Here is a 23,508-nt window from a genome sequence, read left to right as displayed (position 1 = left end):
AAATCAGTGCTGAAGTCAGGCCTTTGTTAAGTTTAGCAGCCAAACAAGAAAGGCAATCTAGCTGTGTTGACATAATCCATTATTTTGGTGAGGCCTGTGAGACATAAAACAGGTTTGGAAACCGAGTATCTTCACAATAGATGGGGTATTCAACATATTAGTAAATTTAAGCTATTGGATTTTGTGGTAGTTACAGCGGTTCTTTCATAATATTAAAACATTCTTCAGTACTGAAAGAATTCACATTAGTCACTTGCAATCACAAGACAAAAAAGTGAAGATAAACATTAATCAAATATATTCTTTCAGGAGTGTTTTATTTGAATTTATATCATATTCACAAAAATAGAAACAGTCTTTAGAACCATTTTGTGAATACATTGTCTCCAAGCTGAGATTTACAATGGCAATAGTGAACTATCTAACTTGGATTTGTTTCCACACGTAGACATTGAAGACGATGCTGTGAGAAGCAAGCAGGAATTATGCAATGTGCTGCAGAAAGAAACATGAAAATGTAACTAAACATTTTAATGTCTATGTAGTTCAACAGCCTACATACAGTTTCTCAGGATGTTTTTAGAGCAAGTTGCTCTAATTTTGTGCAGAAAATATTGAGAGTGCTCATGCCAACCCTTTGACGTTGTGATTTGCATCTGACTGTATAAATACAATATACTTTCCTATCTAGAGCTTTATACATACGAAAAATTATGGTACAATAAAAATCTATACACATGGTGCTACCATTTCAGCAGCTGCTAACTTAAAGGATACATCTAAAAATATGATTGCTCAGCCTCTGAAACACAAAATAAAAGAGCAATCAGAAATGCTTTTTGTTTAAATAGCAATTTACATAAAAATTCATCTCTTCATTTTCTCCGTTTGCTTAGGTCTGGTAGAAAGACTCTCTTCGGTTGGTTGCATCTGTCCTTGGCAAGAACTGTAATTTTAAACAGTCCTTTGTGTTTGTCTTAGGCAAAGGTTTGTAAAACAGAGTAAATGTTGGCTGGCTTCTATTCCAATTTTGTGCTATTGTAATGCTGAATGACAAGTACCTACAGCACTGCAAAGTTCTGCAGGGTGGAAACAGAAACTTGCATGATTTCCATGTGCTGAAAGATGTGACAGTGGAAGACCATTTATACTGCACCCCAACGTAAACTACTCTCTCAATTTATACAGAGTGCTTCCAAGTACAGTTTTATCTTTCAAAAGCTTTTAAAAGCAGGTCTAGCTGCTGCTCAGCAACCAAGTGGTGACACAAATATATTGCAGGTTTATTTTATCTCCCAAGAAATTTTGTGAGAGATCAGGTAGAAAGCAAATTCATGAAGTATTACAATCCATTGCTATAAGATAAATGTTTACCTAAGATAAGGTACAACTGCATTGCAGATTTGTGATGGTACCACTGATTTCAGATTTTCACCCAGGGTGTGGAGGTGGTGTGAAGAGCATAGAGGAAAGGGCTACAAACAACCATCAGGTCAGGGGAAGAAATGGTCTCTGGAATGGTCTTAGGAGCAAAGTGAAAGTGCTCTTCTCATCTGGTGACCCAATCCTTGTTATATGAACTACAAAATGATGGTAAAGGAAGTGAAATGTAGCAAATTAAGCTAAAAAATTAAATTATTGAGTTTGCAAAAGCAAGCAAGGCTAGCACAGACAGTCAAAAAAAAAAAAAAAAAAAAAAAAAAACCAAAGAGAGATAGACTGAGAGAAAAAAATGCTTTGAAGTACACAGGCTTATTATTTGATTTGTAAATAAGATGAAGCTCTCTCCACCCAGGTTATGAAAAGTAAAAATTGTCATGTATGGGTAATTGATGGTGACAGCTCTCGCATACACAGTGTAGGAGGTGATGCTATTGTTTAACATGCCCTACATGTGTAGATAACAAGTTAGGCTCTCATGTTTGCCTACAAATTGTTGCTAAGCACTTTTTATACCCTTCATATTGATACTTCTGTTGTCTCTTGGTTTCATCTCCATTTCCTTTCAAGACAAACAAAAATGGAATATCCTGCCACCTCCAGCTGTATCTTGCTGTATTTCAAGCCAATATGGATTCAAACCCAGGGGATGCCTCAGGAAATAGATATTGAATGGATTTAATATTCTTGATTTTCTTTTTTTTTTCTTTTCTTTTTTTAATCTTGGACTTCTCAGTCCCTGTTATTGTTTTCCAAATTCCAATCCCTGAAAAAGTGATTTGAAATTGATCTTGGTTTCACCTCTGTTAACATCACCAAGACAATCCTGTTTCTCGACTCCCACATCTCACGTACTCAGTGACCTGGTGAAGTGCTGCCTCCTCTAGATTTTATTTCCCTACGTTCTGCATATGCTCAGGGCTGGCAAAAAGTATTCGTGAGTTGGAGAAAGGAAAAGCTGCTGATGAATGCTCAGTGTCTGCATAGTGCTGCTAGAGGTGAACCCAAAATACTGACCCAGATCTGAATGTCCCTAAAATCTCAGTGTCTTTATGTTAATGGGGTTTTTCCTCCAAGAATCCCAAGCACAAATGACAAATATAAGTACAGTATAGAGTGAAACTTGAGGAAAGCAAAGGGAACTAATATTTTACACACAGTTTAGCTTTGCAATTTTCAAAGGCTTTTTTGAAAGTATCTGTCCAAGTGAGACTTGACCTTCCAGGAGGACCACAGCTTGAAGTAACTGGGGAGACTGCTTCCTCATGCCAAGGGATTAATAAAGGTTCTGCTTGCCCATCTCATCACTGCTCCATATGGCACAGATTTGAAAGCTTTATAAGTTTTAGAAGTGCAAGAGGGTGAGAGGATTATTAACATTCCTACTGGGAAACCAGTGCCCCTTAATAAGTTTTCCCAGTCAGAAAACAATGTTCCTTCAACAGCTTTTGGTCCCCAAGATCGACACTCTTCCAGCAGTTCACCCCAAAGATATTAGTTAACAAAAAATAGCTTTTTTTCCTGAGGTTAGCTGAATGCTCTGCGGAGGTTAGGGAGGACACTGAGTATCAGGTAAGGTCTGGTCCTAAATGTCTGCCCACAAAAGAAGGTCTCAGTGGTGGAGGTAGTATGGGCTCTCCAAATAAATGCTGACAGCCACCTTGCAGAGCCACTGTTCTTGTGGCTGGAGGCCACAAGAGGAAGAGGAAACCACTGTCTAATTCAAGAAAAGCAGCTGAAAGCCAGCAAAGTATTAAACACTCAGAAATCAGAGGAGGGAAGGAACAAGTGGTATTGGCCAAGGAAAGCTATAAACCATCTGATTATGGAAGAAGGCTACTTGGCTCAGAGATGCTTTACTGTTTCCTCCACTTATTGTTGCCTTCCAAAGTGGATTATCATACTCCCTAAATGCCCTAATATTTAGCTCCTTCCCTTTCTTTACATGACTCATAAATCACATTATGCCTGTATGATTTAAAAAAAAAAAGAGGAAAACTTCACAAGAAGGGAAAAATAATCATAATTCTATAATGTTAACTTATATCACAGAAAACTGTGTACATTTTTTCCCCATACAGGACATACTTCAAATAAAATAATTTTAACACCAATAATGATAATGTTCTTTCTTCCCGACAGAAGTAGAATTGTTTTCTCACCCCAGTTTGATACATAAATATAAGAAAATAGTCTTTGAATATTTACATCCATATGTTTTAAATGTTATTTCTTTATATATTTAATTTTCATTTTCTCTCCAACCACGGGCATTCTTTCCAAATTTATATACTAATCTCCGACCATCCACACGCTCAAGGATTTCTCTTTTGTAATAGTATCTGTTAAAATAAAAACAGAAAAAGATATAAGAGTAAATTCACCTATGGTCCTAAAAGGCCACTGCCAACTGGACAATCCCTTAGCTAGCTTAAAATGTCTTGATTTTCTATTGAGATATATATAATATCTAAGATCATTATAATTGCATGACAGAGAAGGAAGAATGGATGGGGTTTTTTTCCTTTATATTAATTAGCTTCTGAGTTTGAATTTCACCATGTTTCAGGTCAAAGCGTATTGCTGGATTTATCACACACTCTCATGAGATTTCACAGGGATTTTTCCCCAGAAAAGCCAGGATCTGAAAATCAGACCGGGAAAGAACCTCAGCATCCTTTTAAAAATGCATTTTGAAGTTTCAGAGATTATGTAAAAATTTTCAAAATGTTAAATTAAAGAGGAAAGAAAATCCTAACACCAATTTTAAGACAATGGATGTGGGGTATACCTAGTTTCTGAATGTTGCTGGAAATAAGGTCTCCAGCCATTACTGGGCCATTTAAACATTCTCAGGTTTCTGCAACCATATTTCCTTCCTACACTGGTTGTTTGGATGGAGCCAAACAGAATTTATATATATATATATATATAAACAATTATTTGTGTTATATATATCATATATTCTACAGAAACAGAAGAAAAGAACATAATGCTACAATTTCAAAACTCATGAGACACTGTCAAAGAAAGCATCTTCTGCTGTTGAGAAATCATTTTTAAAAGTCAGACAAGTTCTCCATCCAGTTGGTCTGTGTATGTGCCACAGTCTTCCTCAGCAACATCCAGCTCACCTCATAGCCCGGCTCAGTTTCTCATAAGTCATGCTGCTGTTGTTCTTCTTCTTGCCCCACAGCTGAGCCACAGCTTCAGATTTTAAAAATCTGAAGACACCTTCTGACCGGTCTTCCCACTTGATTAATCCTGGGTTTTTCTCAGGATTGAGAAGAATATCTCGAATAAATTCCCAGAGATGAGTCCCTCGAGGGTCTGAAAAAGGAAAGAGGGCAGGAAGGAGTGTCTCAAGAGCTCTCTGGGCTATGCTTGCAATTTTTATGTCATCTACAGAGGGTGAACAGTCAGGCCATCGTTTCTGGAACACAGGACCCCCACCCCAGAGACATACAGGTGAAAAACACTGGCAGCCTTTCGACTGCAGGTAAGCGATGGCCTCAGGCAGGCAGGTAGGAGCCCCAGCAACCAGGGGAAGCAGAGTCCAAACCACCCACTGCTTCCTTCTGCCTTTGGCACTGTCTCTGCCCTAAAGAGAACATGTTTAAGCCTTCCCCTCATCTCATTTGCCCATTTCTCCTGATCCCTGTCTACAGCACAGCATGTAACCTGATATTATTGTGTGGCACATGAAACAGCCGAGATTACTGTGAAGGAGGCACTGAAACTCCTTGCACTTAAAAGACAGACAGAAGGCATGGGAGGTGAACAGCCATTCTGCATGAATAAGTAAGAAGGTGTAGAGTGGATAGAAGGACAGTGACAAAACTGGCCAGCCAAAATTGTATGAAAAAAGGGAACCAAAAAGTTTGACCATGATGTAGAAAAGATGAAAACAGATCTCCAAGTTCAACAGGTAGACCTCTCAGTTTAAGCAAAAATACATCTCAGTTACTATAAAGATAGCACCAGAAAGCCCAGGTCAAAAAAAAAAATTAAACAAATCCATCAAGTCAGATGAAGTACTTTACAAATGAAGAATAACAAACACAGTGACAAGGTGAGCCAGAAAGACAGCAGTCCTTTGGTCTGACTTCAAAAGCATGCAATTAGACCAAATTAAGAAGGAAACAAGCTAGTCAAAGATGTGAAGGTAACTTGAAAATGGTATGCAGTGCAGCATAAGAAGAATTAGATTTCAGTCAACTAATCCAATATTTTTCTTCATTATTATAATTGTTTTCTGGACCCATTAAAATTGGTGGACCTACCCTATCTGGACATCAGTAATGTATGGTCATGATATGGAGCAGTACTGAAGGAACTGGAAAGGAAGAGGATTAGCCTAGACTGCCAATGTCACCTGTTTTATATGTCCAGGCTGTGACTGATGAGATGTTAGAATCACAGAACATCTCAAGTTGAAAAGCACCTATAAAAATCACCAAGTCTTACTCCCTGCTCATTGCAGGACATCCTAAGCTATATGACTAAGAGCATTGTCCAGATGCTCCTTGAACTCTGTCAGGCTTGGTGCTGCGATCGCTTTCCTGGGGAGCCTGTTCCAGAGCCTGACCACTCTCTGGGTGAAGAACCTTCTCTGTTGTGCAGTCTAAACTTTCCCTGGCACACCTCCACTCCATTTCCTCATGTCCTATTACTGGTCACTAGACAGAGGAGATCAGCACCTCCCCCTCCACTGCCCTCCCTGAGGAAGCTAGAGACTGGGATGTGCCAACCTTCAGCCTTCTCCAAGCTGAACAGGCTGACAGACCTCAGTTCTACACAGGACTTTCTTCAGACCAGTCCAGTCCAATCCTTTCATGAACGACCTTTTTATACAGACACACAAAAAAAAACTACCCACCACCAGATATCTGTGTACAGATATAAACTTCAGGAGTTCTGTTGGGGCAAAGCAAAAGACAAGAGTAAGAAAAGTCAGGAAGAGACATAATCTGGAGGTCATATTGAAACAGGATGAACACAAATACCACAAAATGCACTGAAAGACCAATACTAAGCTTTCCTATTATAATCAGGGAAATTAATAGGATGGAAAAGACATACATAGGATATTTTCAGCATCAAAAAATCTCGGTAAAGTATGTTAATGGAACGATGTACAGAAATCACAATTATGGTATCCTGTCTTCAGAGTCAGGCTGAATAAAAACTTGCAGAAAATGTAGGTGAGCGGAGTGGAGAGACTGTCATATCGGGGGATAAGAAGGTGGCAAGACTGAGGCACAGGTGCTTGCTTGTGATGTCGTGCGTGAGAAGTTCTGCAAGGAGATGCTGAGCAGGGTCTGTGGTGTGTGCTGCACCTGGCAGGCACAGGCAGCCGCATGACTGTGCCCACGCACAGGCCCTTCTGATTAAATCCTGGGTCTTCCTCATCATTCCTTTACTCCACTCCACCAGCCCAGCTCAACACAGGGCAGAGGAAACTGGTTTCTGGTTGCTTCCCCATAGGCCCTCACCGATAAAAACAATTTGAAAAGTTTAACAATATTGAGTCCAAAAATGACATAAACAAGCAGTACTAGATAGTAAGATCCTTTCAGACTTCATTCACGACAATAATTTAACAAGTTTTGCATTCAAAATGCTTCCTCTTCCCTCCCAAATAGGATCTGATTTTCATTTGTTTCTTTTTCCTTCAATCAACTAACCAACACTTATAAGCATGGATGTTGACTTACTGTGCTTCTTGGTGTGGGACTTTGGGGTATGATCTTGCGATTTTTTTGCATCTGAAGAGTCTGCAGAGAAGGAAAATGAAGCCTATTTGTAAATTTGATTAAAGGCTTTCCATTGACTAGCAGCTTGAAAGAAATAAAACCACAAAAAAGAACAAATATCTCTTCTAAAGATAATCACTTTTCGGAAGGTAATCTAAGTGAGGAGGGAGAGTTTTGTTTTCTGTACTACATGTTAATCAGCACACTTCTCAAAGAGACCACTGATGAATAAAGAATGAATGCAGAGGTAAACATTTGGCTTTTCAAAGCTAAATTTGATTAACAAATACCTCACCTCATATTGTGTGTGAGAGAGAGAAAAATAGAATGATCACATCTGTAAAAAGAATCCTGAATTGTCCCATTATCTTAGTCTTTGCTGAAGCACGTATCTTTGGGGGCTTATTTGTTTCTGAAGAGATGATCTAATGGGAAATGTATGTGCTGGTTCCAATGCACAGAACACCTACCTGACTAAAACATAATGAACTGGCAAAGCACTGTTGTTTAGGGGGGCAGGGTGGGGGAAAGGGGCTGCGCTGGTAGGAGTTTTTGGCAGCAGGACAAGCATACATTCTTCTGTGGCTCAGAGCCATAGGAACAAGCCATTTCTCATCAATGGTACTTTATCACCTGCAGCCAGCCAGAGGAGAAATAGGATTTCTGGCACAAGCATTTCTTCAGAAATGAAAAAAAAAGAGGTTCCGCCTGTTCATGACTGTAACCTACCTCGCAGTCTGCACGTTCAACCCTCCCGCCCCCAAACCACTGCAGCCTGGCTCTGCTCTTGTACTTAATGAATAGCTTTCATCTGATTGCTCCAAGTCTCGCAAAATCTGTGGGATAGACCTGAGAGGGAGCCCCTTCTGTGTTTGCTTTTCAGCATACCTTGTCCCTGAATCCCATAAAGCAAAGCTTAAGGTCCCACGCATGTTTTCCCAGCTTCTATGAATGCACAATTATCATACTTTTCATGGAAACCAGGCATTTGCATGGGAAAATGACTCACAGGAAATATTTATTTGCATAGAAACTTGTCAGATTTGCACAAGCTACTGCAATAACTGCATGTGAAAAGGTAGATGCAAAGTTATTCACACACTTGCTTTATTCATACATAACTGGAAACATAAACTGAACAAGACCATGGGGATAGGCCTAACCTCTGCTATTCTAAGTCTGATAAATTACTGTCCTTGACCCCCAAGCAGCAAACGTGCTCTGAGTCATTTTGCCTTCCCACTCTCAAAGAGCAGGAACTAGGCTGAACCTCACTCAGCTTGGAGGGGGGTGTGGTGTGGGGGAAGTAAAATGAGGCTTATTTCACTGCCTTTCCTCAGATTATGATTCCCCATATGTTATTAAAAGCCTGTGGGAACTCCAGGTAACGACTGCAGGACCCAGTTCTTTATTTGCCCTCATATAAATCCTTCTCATTTTAAAATCCCACAATTCGCTTGCAAATGTTTGTTATGCTTCACTTAGCTGGAAATTTATTCTTGGAAGTTCAGCTGCCTTCTGCCTAGCCAGTGATTTATTCTGGATTTCAGCTGTGTAAATAGCCTCCTGCTCTGCCACAGCTCCTACATGGAGACTGGTTTCAAACATGCCATGTTAGGAGGCTGGGGCCTGACAGATGAAAAGAGTTATGATGCAGTTTCAACAAAGCCGTCTTGCAAAACTTTTGACAAAAGGTTACACATTATTTGCATATGATTCAGGAATGAGCCATTTTTTTACGGGATATACAAATTTAGTTTTTACAGGAGGCTGTGCCCTTGGCGTGCCACCCTAGCTCTAGGCTTAAGCAGTCAGCAGATAAACACACCGTGCCGGGATCTGGACAGGTCCCCAGCCCTGTCAGAGAGCCCTGAAATCCTGGTAGCCATCTTGTGACAGTGGGTGGAGCTGGTGGAGAAAGCAAACAGGGTGTCTGGTTGGGGTTTTTTAAGCTTTGGTGGTTTTCTTCTTCTGGTCAAGTTTTCTCCCTTGCTCTTTTTTTTTTTTTTTTCCCCGGTGTTTGTTTGTTTGGGGTTTTTTGGGTTTGTTTTTTGGTGCTTTTTTTGGGTTTGGGGTGGGGATTTTTTGTTTTTTGGTTGGTTTTGGTTTCTTTTTTGTTTTTCTTTTTTCGGTTTCTTTTTGTTAATTCGTATCTGAGTGCATTAGTTTAAACCATATGTCGCTTGGCCAATCCGGCTGAGGAGGCTGGAGGAGCAGGGGACGGCAGGCACAGGGGCTGGGGCCGCTGCCCACATGCAGAAGCACAGGGCTGCCCCCAGTGCAAGGCTGGACTACAGCAACACACTCTCTCCTCCCAGGAATTCCAGGGCTTTCTCCCTCGGATCTCTGCTTAACGGCCTCCTAAGAAGAACCTGCCTTCCCTCCCCGCTTTCTCGCTCCCCTGCCACCTCTGCTTTACGCTTTTCCCACTGCCTGGCTCTCCCGCCTCCAGGACAGGCCCACAGGGCCCTCCCCACGAGTGATCAGACTGCACTTTGGCCAGGCACTGCAGCAAGCAGCTTTGCTCTGTCTCCTGCCCTTCAGCAGGCAGGCTTGAGCTCTCCCTCCGGCAGGCAGGGGGGTTCAGTGAGCACCCCATGTCAGCTCAGAGAGGCTGCAGCTCTTGTGCCGGCGCGTTCGGGCCCAGGGCTCGGTGTCTGCCCTACCGCTGCCCCGGGCCAAGCCGAGCCTGGCCCCAAAGGCAGCAGCCTGCTCAGCATGAATCACGGGCTCACCAGGGAGCACGGCCGCTTTGGGGAGGAATGGGGCACTGGTTTGCCCCGCGTGCTACACCACAGAAAAGCGTGGTGTAGCTGGAATATCTTGTCTCTCTGACACTAATGTTTACCCCTTTGACTCAGTCACTTTAAAAGATATGTGGAGATTACAGATTATTTGATCATCTTCGTCTTGACAGAGAGAAGACAGAAGCATTTCTTAAAAGAAAGCTATTGTAATAATGACAGCTAATAAATCTGTCAGAATCATCATTGCTTGGTTTAAAATTACTGGAGGCTCAGATGCAATCCTACAACAGAAGACCACAGAGACTATTACATGTCGGTAGCTCTGGGACAAATGACAAACAATTAAAAATATAATTACAAGTTTCTTACCAGAAGATTGGTGACTAGGTGTCATCATGGAAATCTGAGCACGACAGAATGTTTTACTGTCCAATAACTCTGGGAATTAAAAAGAAGACGTTTACTAATAGCCTCAGACAACAATAAAGCCATCTCAGAATGCATGAAGTATTGTGATGTTAGTTACCTACTGTGCTACCATAGCCACTGTCATAAAGATAATTCTCTTCTTTCCAGGATACCATTAATGATGGATCTGAAGGTAAAGGACCAAAAAGAAAATTGGATCACTAAATAGACATTTTTCAGCACAGAGATAGATATTGAGTACTGAAAGAATTTAAAATGGAAAAAAAAAAAAAAAGCTGTCAAGAGAACCAAGCAGTGAAGGGGCTATGTACAAAATTATTTCCTTTCACTCAAATTATGCATGGAGTTTTGCATATTCAGGCAAATGTATTTACACAAAGCACTGTCTTTTAGAACTAATGTAGTATGCTCTTCCTTTTCCTGACTAATATATCATTTATGCCTGGCCTTGGAGGAGGTTTCCTATGCCAGATAACTCTAATTCTACCCAATCCAGACCTGAATTCTCAGCCCCTGATGATTATGACAGCGTGTTGGAGCCACAGAGATGAAAGTGTTTTCAAATATCTAGTAAAAAAGAAGGATGCTTATGATGAGTATTTATTTCTGTAATGGTAGAACTCGAAAGTCCTCTCTGAAACACAGCTTATTGTTTAAGCACATAGTGAGAAACATCAAAGCCTAATCCTAGATGAAGGGCCATTTTATTCCAGGCACACTATGTCCCCATCCTTAACCTAAAAACCACCTTCATGATTAAAGAGGAATAATTTTTAGTGACCTTCTGGTCATATGGATCAATATAAGCAGAACAGAAGTATTGTCTTTATGACTAGTACACTGGTCTGGAAATTACTTCCTTTACAGTGCATGTTTAAGGTCAGAAACCTTAAAAATCTATTTTTCTTTTGAAACCAGGTCAGAAGTGATGAGATAGAAGGTTCAAATCTAGGTTAAACCTAATTTTTTTCATGTTCATATAAATGAAATCAAAAACCCCAAAATGAGTTACAGCTAAATAATCATGTTTGGCCAAGTTACCACTTATGACACAGGAATTTAGCAGGCATGCTAACTAATAGCTGCATGTTTGGGCACCCAGAGCTTGCGTTCCTACAACAGCACACACCCTTTGCTTGCTTGGACACCTGATCTGCCTAATGCTGTCTCTGAACACGGGCCTTACCCAGCCAGTACACGGGGAAAGTGTTCACCTCTGTTCATTTTGACCTTTTTCAGTACCCATTTCTTTGCAGCTGTGATGGTTTACTGGAGTGAGCCAAACTTCCCCTCAAAACCACCAGCCCTGTCCCTCCCTGCTGCCTCACAAGGAGTAACTTTCCCAGCAGCTGTAATCCACAATTCCTGCTCCCCTACATGCAGAAACTTAACCCACTCCCACTGGCCATGGCTGGCACCACCAGAGGCCCACCAGGACATTCCTGAGTCAGAACATCCAGGAGAATCACCCATCAGTTAGTCCTTTCCAAGATGTGCAACTGAGGTGCTTTGCCTTCATCTCTAGTAGGAGGAGGAAATAATATTATACCAGGATCTCATAAATCAGGACTTAAAGGATTACTGGAGTTACATCTATGGAAAGCAGCAAGGCTGCCTCATGCACATCTCCCATACCAGGAGTGGATTGCAGATTGCAATCCTTGCCTGCTGCAAGGAGAATGTGGGCAATGTTCCTGGCTGGAGAGGCTGGGCTCCAACAGCTTAAGTGGCTAAACAGGCCGACAGTATTTGTTGGAGACAACACACACAACAGATCAGTATTTGTTCTGCCAGCAGATATCAAAACGTGGCTTATGGGCACGCCTACATACAAAGAGGCTGGGACTAGTGGGATAGAGAGTGTGGATATGGACAGGCGTGATCTGGCAAAGGAACAAGGAAAATCATTGTGCCTGAAGAGGACGGTTGAATCAAGCTGAAGTTCTTTTCTCAGTTAAACAAAGCCCTGGGAGGAAAGGGATCCAGCTATAAACACACTCAGAAAAAAAATTGCAACAGCAAAAATGCATATTTGATCAAACCAAACTACTGCCTGAATTTCAGTTTCATTGAAACCTGTAAAGAAAATGTAACGTCTAAAATGTAACTTTTTTTTTCTCTCCAAGCTATTTTTTGGAAATCTCCTTGTGTTTCAAACATTAACAGCACTTCACAACAAAATATTTGTTCTTCCTTCCTTTCTTTCATCTTTTGAATGAAGTATAGAATGAAGTCCTCTACAAAGCTGCTTCCATGGAGCACCTCAAACTATTCCAACTCTGAACATCAGTGTAGACTGCTGATTCTGCAGAGGTGATTCTGCTGATTTCTGCAGGAAAAGTGGCCACATGCATGTGGTATTACCTGAAACTTCAGAAGCACTGACTGACATTTGTATTGCTTCTTTAATTCTGCATTATACCCTTTCTATTTTATTTAATGCCATTTTATTTGTCTCCCTTGCAAGAGGGGTCCCCTCTTTTGAAAGGACAATTTACCCAACTGCTACTCACCTGTTTGCTCTGTCTTCACAATGACATTATGAGATTGGTACATGTCACTTCCACACTGACCTGCAAGAAAGCAAATTGGCAGATAGGAAGTATGAGAATGAGCATAGAGGAATCAAATGTATTAGCTCCAAGCAGCAACTTCTACACCTAAGCCAGAGGGCTGATTTTGGAGTGGAAAACATTCCCTCTCTTCTTCATCCTTTAGATTTCTGCCTTAAGTCATATCCAAGAAATTTAGCAATACCATAAATGAGCTATAAGCAGAATGGCAAACCTAGCAAGTATAATCTGCCAGACAGGCTTCTGGGGAACATAAACGACTTCTGAAGATCTCAGAATTCAGACTAATGTACACGTGTCTCTCTCTAGTATTTATTTACCATTCCATTTTAGGTGCTGGAGGTTGCTGTAAAGCAGTTGTCCTGCTGTCCCAGCTGCCTGAGTGAATTCCTGCAGGCTCATACTACACAGATGTTCCCCATTGATATCAAACTCCTGGAAAGGTATGCAGTTGGCATCCAGTTGGTTGGTATCAAGGAGGTGCTGCAGCCACTCCCAGACTTGAAACTTAGTCCAGTACTGTGGGTGTATTTCGTGCCACTGAGTTCCATAGAAGCTACTGGAGACTGGAAAAGAAAAAAAAAATATTTACTATCTCTGATAGCATAATAGTCATCAACAATAAGATCTACAGCCAAATTGCATGTCTTGGAAGTCTACAGATCTAGACTCTTTTCTCAGTGCTTAACATTGGCTCAGTAGCTAATGCTGGAGAAGGTATTGTGGGGGTTCTGGCCTCAGTTTTCCAACTAAAAATTGGGCAGTATTTCATTACACATGTCTTGGCTGATTGATTTGCAGGAATTAACTTATTAATATTGGCTAAATACACCAAAATTCTGTGAGGGAAGGTACTTTACAGAAATACTGTTGAAAAGAGATTTGTGGGAAAAATACTTTATTGCATCAGAAAATGATAGAAAAACCTTGCAAAACTCTCAGAAGCAGATGTGGAAACTTTCTTTGAATAAGAACTTAGTAGGGGCTAAATATTAATTGTGCGGTTAGGAAAAAGAAGGTTAAAAGCACTCTCATACTGCTCCACAGTAAAAGCCTATCAGTGTGGGCCATGGTTCCATGACAGAGATGGCATTCTGATGGTGCAGATTATTGCTGTAGTCATGTAAGGTGGTTTCCGTTTCTGAATGTAGTTATAAAACTCATTTTTAGCTATGGAAGCTGCCTAATTTTCTTGTTAGAATGTCTGAGTCTTTTCTTGGCAATCTCTTAAACTGCTCTCAGTTGTATGTCATTGCACGACAGTAATTTGCATGTGCAAATTGAAGAAATTCTACATGGGGTAGGATCATTATGTAAGATAAGAGCAAAGGCAGGATTGCTTTGGTCTGTCCTCACAGAGATCAGTGCAATTTATTCCCTGGGAAAGGAGGAACACGGACTACACCAGACAGTGGTGACGGTGAGATAAAATGCTCACAAGTGCAAGAAGGGTTTAAGGATGAGGGAATGAGAGATTACAGAGGGAGAAGAGAATGCCATGGCCTAGCTCTGTAGGGACCTTGCTCCAGGACATGGCACCAGTCTGTTCCCAGTCTCCTCTAGAAAAAAATTAACCACACAGTGAGAAATACTGACAACAGTGGATATTGCTAGAGGACCACAAGCACCAGAATTGGCACATTTTAGGAAATCACCTCAACTCAGGTACACTAGACCTCAGGTCTCTTCAGATGAGGTACAGGACACAGCTTCCAGGTAACACAAAAACAGTCCCCACAGTTACTTAGCTTTCTTTATCAATATTAGTCAACAAGGCTTGTTTAAGTAACTTAGGGAGTTTGCAGGACTATTCTTCATCCTAGTATTGAAGGATGTGGAGAATGAATGAGTGTGGAAATTATTTAAAGTGTGGTATGTCAGAGAAAAAAGGTTTGCTGGAGCTGTCATATATCCCCTGAAAAGCAGGTTGATTTGTACTCTTATCACTTCAAAAGAGTAAAGTGATTTCAAAGGCCACTAGAATCCTAATGTTAACAAAGATACTTTTGTGAGAGGAGAAAGTAGCTTAGGTAAAAGCAAGTGTAGTGGTGAGTTACTGGGCAGGCTGGTCTGAGCTTTGAGCTTCCTGTCCCTCTAAAACATAAGAGAATCCTGAGGAGTTTCACTCTGGAAATTTGATATAGACCCCCACCATTTGCCTCCTCGAAATCCTGTGGAAGAGTGAAACTCAGACATTACTATTTTTGTGTATGAAATTGTTATAGAAAAACAAGCACATTTATTAAGCATATGTTGATGTATTCCTGTGTATTTACAAATCACACAGCAACAAGAATAAGCATTTCATTAAGTGGGAACTTTAATTGTAAGTTTTGTTGTAGTATTATTTGGATCAGAAGGACAAGAGCAGCATATGACTGTCCGCTTAGATTTCAAGTTTTACCTGTCCACTGAATAATGAAAAGAATTCTAAAATTCAAGCACCTATAGAGATATAGGTTTATGTATATTTTTATACTGAGAGAATATATACAAATACATTTTTACATACCCAGATATATAATCAGAAAACAGTAAGGAGAAAAAAAGAGAAAAAAATCACAAGCCACAAGCTCCCTGGCTCTAATGCCAGTCTAATTAGAAAGCTATCTAGAAATTTGAACCGAAAAAGCAAATACAGCAAAGGAGCAAAAATTCTATTCCCCTGGAAAGCCAGAGGGGTGATTAACATTAAACAGTAATGTTGGTTCAGAGGAAGCACAAGGGGTAAAGGTACGAGAGAAAGAATTCTGGACTAAGAGAGAACTTCTGGCACTTTCAACACCATTAAATTTTAAGAAAGAGAGCCATGAACAATAAACTGGTCCCTATTGTAAGTTCAGCTTTTTACAAATGAAGTAACAAATGAAAATTTTTCTTACCAGAAGTGAAACTCCAGTAAATTAGTACTACTGAAAAATAATACTTGTACATGCTTAAAGGTATAGCAGCCCCTTTCCCCCGGCCTCCCAAAAAAGAATATGGCTCAGAACAGTTGAATTCCTCCTACCATTGCATGTGGAATATCCATCTGTCCAGGAAGGCTGCTGGTGGAGTAGATTGCTGCTGGAATTGATACTCATCCTGCCAGCTCCTTCCAAAATCATGATCTGTAAGTGAATCAAACAGCTTGCTTAGTGAGCGGTGTCTAGTCCAAGAGGTAAATGGCAAAAAAAAAAAAAAATCCACTGAAGGTGAAGCAAGGAGGCCAATTCCATTTGTAGAAGAAGATACAACTGAAATCAAGAACATGTTGACACAACCCCTTTTCCACTGCCACAAAATCTCCTTATGATAAACATTACCATGATTAATTTGCATACGCAAGAAGCAAGTTTCTACAGCTGCCCATCCATAAATGAATAATCTGTAATCAGAAAAGAAGCCGAATGAAAAGACAAGGCTCCTGACAGAGCAATACATGAAAACTGCCAAGCTTTGAGAAATGAAATACTAAATAGTTTTACTTTTTTTTTTCTGCTTTAAAGAGAAATGTGATTTAAACAAGTTCTTTTTTTTTTCTTTTTTCTTTTTTTTTTCTTTTAGGAGAGAGGAAGAACTTCCCAATAATTGCAAATGAAACTATAAGGTAGACTACAAGCCACACTCAGAAAATCCTTCACACAGAAGGATACACATAATGTTACAAGGAGGTAGCCTTACAGGGAATATCTTGTCAGCTGACCCAGTTTCTTATCTGATCTGTGTCAGCAGTGTCTATAACACTTCTTGGTAACAAATATCACAGATCATACATTTCAACCCACCAAAAAAATCAGATGGTCAAAGATCTTGTAAATGAGACAGCAATTCTTGTGGCTGTCTGTACAGAATCAGTATTTTGGAGTGACACCACCCCAAGACCTCATTCCCTCTTTTAATCAAACTTTCCTTTCCATGTATCTTAGCATTAGCACCACGAATAAAATTGTCCTGTACTTTTTTATTCTTTAAAACCAAAAAGCCTACTTGTATGACATTCTAGAAAAATGTTACATTTATCCCATGTTTAACCATTCAAATGAAAGTATACAAAATTCCCCAGTGAAGGGTACTCTTAATGTTTTACATTATCTTTCAGCGGTGTGAAGTTGTAAAGCTTAAAAATATACATAATAACCAAAGATACTTGTGAGGACATTGGGAAAGTAATTTGTTAAACACTACAACGCCTTTGGATTGTAATTCTTATATACACAGGGGAAAAAAAAGAAAACCAAACCCCTGTTCAAAAATATTGAAAGCCGCAAAGTCTGTAAAAACAAAACATTAGACATCAGGATGGCATGTGCATGCAACAAGACTTCACCCTAGAATTAAAAAGGTTATGAAATACAAAATAGACTTGTGATGGGTAAAGTCACTGGTCTTGGCTGTTTATCCACTGAGGGCAGTGAAAAAACATCCACTGAGAGCACATCTGTACCCCCTATAAGCTGATGCCAGAAACCTTTTTCATAAAAGACCAGAGTCAATAGAAATACGTTCAGCTTTGGTTTTAAAGGAGCAGTCTGAAAATTACCTGGATTGGTATTTTCCTCTGTCATTTAAAATAACCCATGTAACTTTAAACTTACAAGTATCTATTTCTTCCCCCTCCTCCCTGCACCCCCTACCCCGCTATGTATTTAGGGAGGGAAAGGGAGAGAGGTTACTGACAATTGCCTAAAAAGCCAAAGCCTTAGGAAGTTTAAAGAAGTTTATCACAGAGAATGGTGTTTTACAGTATTAAGTAGTTTAAGGCTTTTTTTTTTTTTTGGTAGCTACACAGAATGGTAAAATTAAACCATGGATAATTTGTCAGTCACTTTCCACTTTTAATTCTAGCCAATCTGTGATTCAGAAACCACTAGCAAGGAGAATTTAATTTCTCATAGTAGATATATCAGGTTATAAAACATTAACAATTGAGAGAGATTCTTCTTTTCCCATTCTGGCCAATTGAAAGATGATTATCACATCAGTCAGTACATTTATACAAATTAGAAGACTTTTTTCAGCCTTGTGTAAAGGCCAAGTGACTTAGTATTCTGAGTGAGAAGGTGTAAGGAAGAATTTGAATTCAATCTCATGATTATAAACATGTTCAGCCTATAGTGCATATAAATTATATACCTGATGTGCAAGAAGTTTTAAGCAATAATGTATGCTTGACAGTCAATACATACACTTCTGAGGCTACAAAGGTTGATGATGTATCAAGTTATTTCTTTAAATTTGGTTTAAATCATTAAAGACAATTAGGTATGAATGAATGAAATATTAATGGAAAAGACCTCATTACAGTATCAAATAGAGGTGAGGTAAAATACCAGCTATTCTAGGAAAACAACAAAAATTGAGGATTAGGAAAACACACTTAAAAACTTAGTTTGTTGAATTCATTTCTTTTAAAAAATTTATAATATGCACTTCATAACTTAAATTCATTGATCTGAATTCACATTTTCAGAAGCTATCCCGGAATTAAAAGTACTGTGTTATGTGATTTGTATTCCGCAACTTCTGTAGCTTCTGGAATTCTACACAGATTTCATAACTTGTGCAAAAGACTTACAAGTACGCCTGGGAAAGCGTGCACATGAACTGAAATTATTTCTGCGTAATTTTGTCCTGAAAATTCAGGTAATTTTTTCATCTTCATAACTAATCAGGTGAATTTCCAAATCAAAAGATGCTATGACACTTTTATTCAGCAACTGAAGCTATGGATAGTTAAATAAACCAAATCATGTGTCTTGCACAGTTTTTCCACCCCAGCAGTAGCTAAAACCAATGCACATTAGAGATCTGAAAAGAAGAACTGTGACAGCCTCTTCCTGAGATATGGATTTTGGTATTTTCCTTTAAAATGTCCTCTCCCTGTTGCAGTCCAGAAGACAGTTGTTCTTTACCATATCCCTGAACAACATTAATATTATTTTCAAATAATGTCCATGGAACTTGCTTTACAATTTAATTAATCAGTCATTCCAGTTTTGGAAGCTAAATAAATTATCTAAACCTCAATAACTTAACTAATTTCTAGTATCACCTGTAGGAACAATTGTGCCTAAGAAGGAGAATTTACAATATGACATTTATCACAGAAGGAGGACTGGATTTAGCTTTAAACTAAACTTTGCCAAAGTTCTGCGTATTACTCAAGGAACAGGTTTTTTGGTGTCTTGAAAATTTTCAGGTCACCTCCTTTATCTTAATGCAAGGGTGTTCCTTCTTTGGAAATCATTCTAGCACTTTGTTCAGGAGGATTATAAAGTCCTACTAACAACTTCCACACCTTTGCTTGGAAGCATACAGCATTATGCTCAACAATATTTTCTGTATGAAAACTGAACAGGGATTTTCTTCATGTCATCCTGTATATGCCTTTCTTTGCTAAAAATTCATGAAAGATTTATGCTTATAGCAGTGGCTCATCCCATACTTGAAAAGATTTTGAGTCAGGATATTGGAAGCAGCATGCTCCTCATTAGTCCCGGACCAAATGCTCAAATCTCCCCGGCACACAGACAAACCTGGTTAAAGGGTGTGAAACCTCAAGGGGAAGGACAGAAGATGTTCAGTTTTCTTTTAATTATATTCCATGTATCAAAGTGAATTGTGGAACTAATGAAGCCTGGTTTCCTATGAATGTGTATCTTGTGGTTGGATTCTCTAGTGTCTAGTAAGATGTGAGTGCTGATTGAAGTTTTTCCCACGGTTGGGGCATTCATAATATCTCATTGTCTCAAAGCAGTGAGCTCAAGCGTCACTCTTTCTTTCAGATCGAGTATTAATGGATTTTCCTTCTGTACTTGGCAGCCAGTTTTCATTAATCTTGTAAAAACTTCCTATCTCTGGGACTTATATCAAATTTAATTAAAATTGGTGATGAAACTCAAAGATTGTTACAGGCCATATGTAAAAGCCAAAACGGAGAATTACCACCAAAGCCGCATTTCCTCTGGAACCTGTATTAAAAGGGATTCTAGCTGAGCTGATATTTTAGAAAATAAAATAACAAAACCCTTGAGATCTTTCCCTCTGCTATGACATGGTACATTATAAATGAAAGCACAGATGAAATATCATTTGAGTATATAGTCACATGTTTTTTTATAGACATACACACATACATGTCTATGTCTGCATGGCAGGTGTCTGTACACACAATCCCATTCTGTTCCCCTGAAGAGGTGCTGTCTCTGGAGTTATAACACTACCCAAATAACACTTTACTCAGCCAGCACGGTTAGATACAGTTGTGCACTGGTGTTCAGCAAAATTCCTTCTAGAAAGAGTCCTAGTATAAGGGATTAATGCATTCAAAAAAAAAAAAATCTTTCACCAACATTCATTATATCAGGTGGTATTTTAAGACCAGACCCTGAAGGCTTAGTAAAAGCTCTCACTGAAGGAGCTTTGGCTGAGCCACAACCCAGCAAGCTGGCAGTAGAAGCAGGTCATTTGCTCTGCTCTTCTTCTCTTCCATGACCACCTGGCCACTCTGAGTAAACAGCAGTAATGAAAAGAACAAGGAGCCATGGCCTGCCTGTGGAGCAAATCCAGCATTACAGAAAAACATATTTACAAATCCTTGAACCTTGAACACTGTATAGTGCACTCTATGCAAATTATTTTATTGCACTACAGGTGTGCTCTGAAAATAAATTACTCTGATCCCCATTTCCACATTCAACACAATGAATCTTAACAATCATATAAAGAGTTTCTCCTTTCTTTGAACCAGAATCTTTTGAGAACAGCTTATATTAAAGAACATGAAAATTCTAAACACAAGAAAGGCAAATAAGCGGTACAGAGAAAGTGATTGAATCCTGAAGTAGTACAGCCAGAGTGATTGTTCTGATATCAATTTGTAAGGCTGTTCATGGACACAACTCTGAAGTGAACTAAGGGGGCGCGGAAGGGGAGCCCATAAGAGAAAGGGGTCCACAGGGGAGGGGCCCCCGGCCACCCTGCTGGTAAAGCCATGCACTCTGCTCAAAACACAACAACGTCTAGGGAAAAACAGACTGAAACTACTAAGCCATGACTCCACCTGTAAGCTATGCAAAGTCTAAGAGTGACTTCTAGCTGAGACAAGCTCAGTGCAGCTCCTCCTGGCGTGTCCAAAAGGGTGGATCTCTTTTGGCATATTAACCTATGGGATTCTTCCCCATTTTTCCCCTTTTACCATCATGGCTGAACTTCAAATGCAGATTTCACCTGGGCCTATTTTCTTTGAAGTATGTTATGTACACAGTGAAGACACAATCCCTGCTTTTCAGGGCTTGGAGTTTATGGAACAAGTATCTACAGAGTATGTTAAATATTTTAGATCATTAGTGCATCTTGGATTACAGTCAAAGACTTACACAGTGATCTAAAATAAATAATACCAAGTGATAATTGCAACTGAAGAGTAACAAACTCTGGATTTTTAATCCTTTTCTTGAAAAATCAAAAGACTACTAAATGGACAAAGTTTTCAAGACGTCACAAAGGACATGTAGGACATAGCACGTGGACTTGTTTTACACATACGGCTGCTTCGGAAACATAAATGCCTTGTACTTGTAATGTATATGATCAATTAGCTGCTTTGCATTCCAACCAGCTATTTTACATCTCCAGTGGTGGTAAGGGCAGGCACAAACTGAATATATGAATGTTGAAAGCCTGTTTGCATGTTACTGTGAGCTTTGGGTCTTCTGTTATGGGGTTTTTTTATTCCTTTTCATTTAATGTGCATTACTATCAGGGCTCCAGGGTCCTAGTGTGAGCCAGTGTGTCTATACCTACAGCCATGGCTGACCCCAAAGATTGCCCTGTGATCTTTATCTGTCTAATTTGCAAAGGTCTCAGGTTCATGCCTGGTGTCTGTGCCAGACTCCTACATAAGGTATCATCCTTGCCATGGCTCACTTTCAGATGTGACCTTTTCTGCAGTGTGTAAGCATCTCTTCTGGCTACACAGATTCAGTTGTAGCTAACACACACATCCTTGTTTCCATGCCTATAGTGCCTACAGAGCAGAGAGAAGGCTCAAAAGAAACAACTCATCTGCAGGCTGATTACGCACAGGCATCTGTTTCACAGCAAAAAGCTCAACTTTGGACCACTCTGCTATGGCCTGCAAGGTACCATTCAGGTGACAGTCTATGCAGCTTGACTTGTTTGATGATAACCTCAAGACTCACCACTAAGAGAACTGAAAAAGTCTTAGAAAGCTTTGAAGACAGTTCATATGAAGAAACACTCTGATCACACTCAGTATTTGTTGTAAAACATACTGAGCTTTTGATGCATTTCATTTCTAGTCCATCTCACCTGCCTTTGGGCCATAGTAACAAATCTGGTTATGGAATCACATTATGAATATAAAGTTCAAGGAATCATTTTTATAAGAAAATTTACTAAATAATCTCCAAAATTTTTTAGTATTCAGGATTCTGGTTTGGATTATTGGGGCTAATCTTATTTCCTACTACAACTCTTTGAAGCTCACAATTCTGTGCTTACATATTTTTGGAGTATAGAGCTGTGGTTCTTCTGCATAAACCCACCTTTACATGTGCAAAACTGGTGAGCTCTCAGTGAGCTTTCAGAGACTATATTGAGACCTTGATCATTTACTCTTGTGGGCTTTTGGAAAGGAAGACTTTGGTTTATTCTTTTGTTTTCTTTGAACCTTGTACATTAAATGTATACATGAAGGTAAACCGAAAGACCAGAAAAAGGAAGATGAATAGGAAAGGAATGTTTAACATATACCTACATTACAGATAGGATCGTGATAAACAAAATCAAATAAAGCTTGATTGGAATATTTTATTACTAAAGATCTTATTTTCATGATGCACTACAAGGCAACTTTTGTAAGAGATATGTGGTGGTTGTTTAAACATGTTCATATGGATGCTTCAAAATCTTGCATATATATTTTAACTAAAGAGAACCTTGGGTAGAAAAGTCAGGATCTAGATCTGTATCTGAGCTATCCCTCTGCTCCAGGGTTTGGGTTTGGTTCTTATCTCTCTTTTAACGATGTAATTTAATAACAAAACCATAGTTCAGTTTCCTTTTTGAGAGAGAACAAAGTTCACTTTATGAATGCAAGGAAAAAAATTACTTGATGATATGCAAAGTTTCATAGGTTGTTTTTCTCTGACCCCTTTTTTTTTCCCAATAATCTTCATATGAACTGACTTCAATTTTCAAGATACTCATTAGTAAAATGAAAATAAAAGGAAGAATTTTAAAATAGGAGGGTTTTTGTTTGTTTGTTTTTCTAAATCAGAAGCAAACAGAAGGCAGATTGTGAACAGAGAATCCTCAAGGCATAGATGTGTCTGACAGTGTTAACTACCAAGGGCTTGTACTTCAAATTTTCCCCATTGTCCTGTTACTTTAGCAGAGAAAAGAGAGAAAAGCAACCTGCCACTTAACAAGTATCTGGTGTTTCAGATCCATACTTGCCTGTCACATCACAGGCTAGATGTGCACCTTCTTGCCATGCCACTAGTTTTTGAACATGAAAATAATAATATCATCATTTATTTTACTGTCAAAAGTCTC

The 23,508-nt window shown here is 39.4% G+C and overlaps 1 protein-coding gene across 2 annotated transcripts in view; it reads right to left on the bottom strand.

Moving 5' to 3' along the window:
• Window positions 1-298: 298 nt before the first annotated feature.
• The window catches only part of EHF (ETS homologous factor), a 34,316-nt gene continuing 11,106 nt past the window's right edge, over window positions 299-23,508 (bottom strand). For both annotated transcript variants that reach the window (XM_059849205.1, XM_059849204.1), the window contains exons 2-9: window positions 15,956-16,055; window positions 13,266-13,511; window positions 12,886-12,945; window positions 10,470-10,538; window positions 10,313-10,381; window positions 7,158-7,217; window positions 4,575-4,770; window positions 299-3,782 (exon numbers count right to left, since the gene is read on the bottom strand). In XM_059849205.1, coding sequence (XP_059705188.1) covers window positions 3,683-3,782; window positions 4,575-4,770; window positions 7,158-7,217; window positions 10,313-10,381; window positions 10,470-10,538; window positions 12,886-12,945; window positions 13,266-13,511; window positions 15,956-16,052 — 897 coding nt within the window. In that variant the 5' untranslated portion in view covers window positions 16,053-16,055 and the 3' untranslated portion in view covers window positions 299-3,682. The remainder of the gene's footprint in view (window positions 3,783-4,574; window positions 4,771-7,157; window positions 7,218-10,312; window positions 10,382-10,469; window positions 10,539-12,885; window positions 12,946-13,265; window positions 13,512-15,955; window positions 16,056-23,508) is intronic.

The sequence above is a fragment of the Haemorhous mexicanus genome, chromosome 6 (assembly GCF_027477595.1).
Source record: "Haemorhous mexicanus isolate bHaeMex1 chromosome 6, bHaeMex1.pri, whole genome shotgun sequence".
In the NCBI taxonomy this organism is placed as follows: domain Eukaryota; kingdom Metazoa; phylum Chordata; class Aves; order Passeriformes; family Fringillidae; genus Haemorhous; species Haemorhous mexicanus.
The sequence above is the reverse complement of the archived record's forward strand: the minus strand, read 5'-3'. Positions and strand labels throughout refer to the sequence as shown.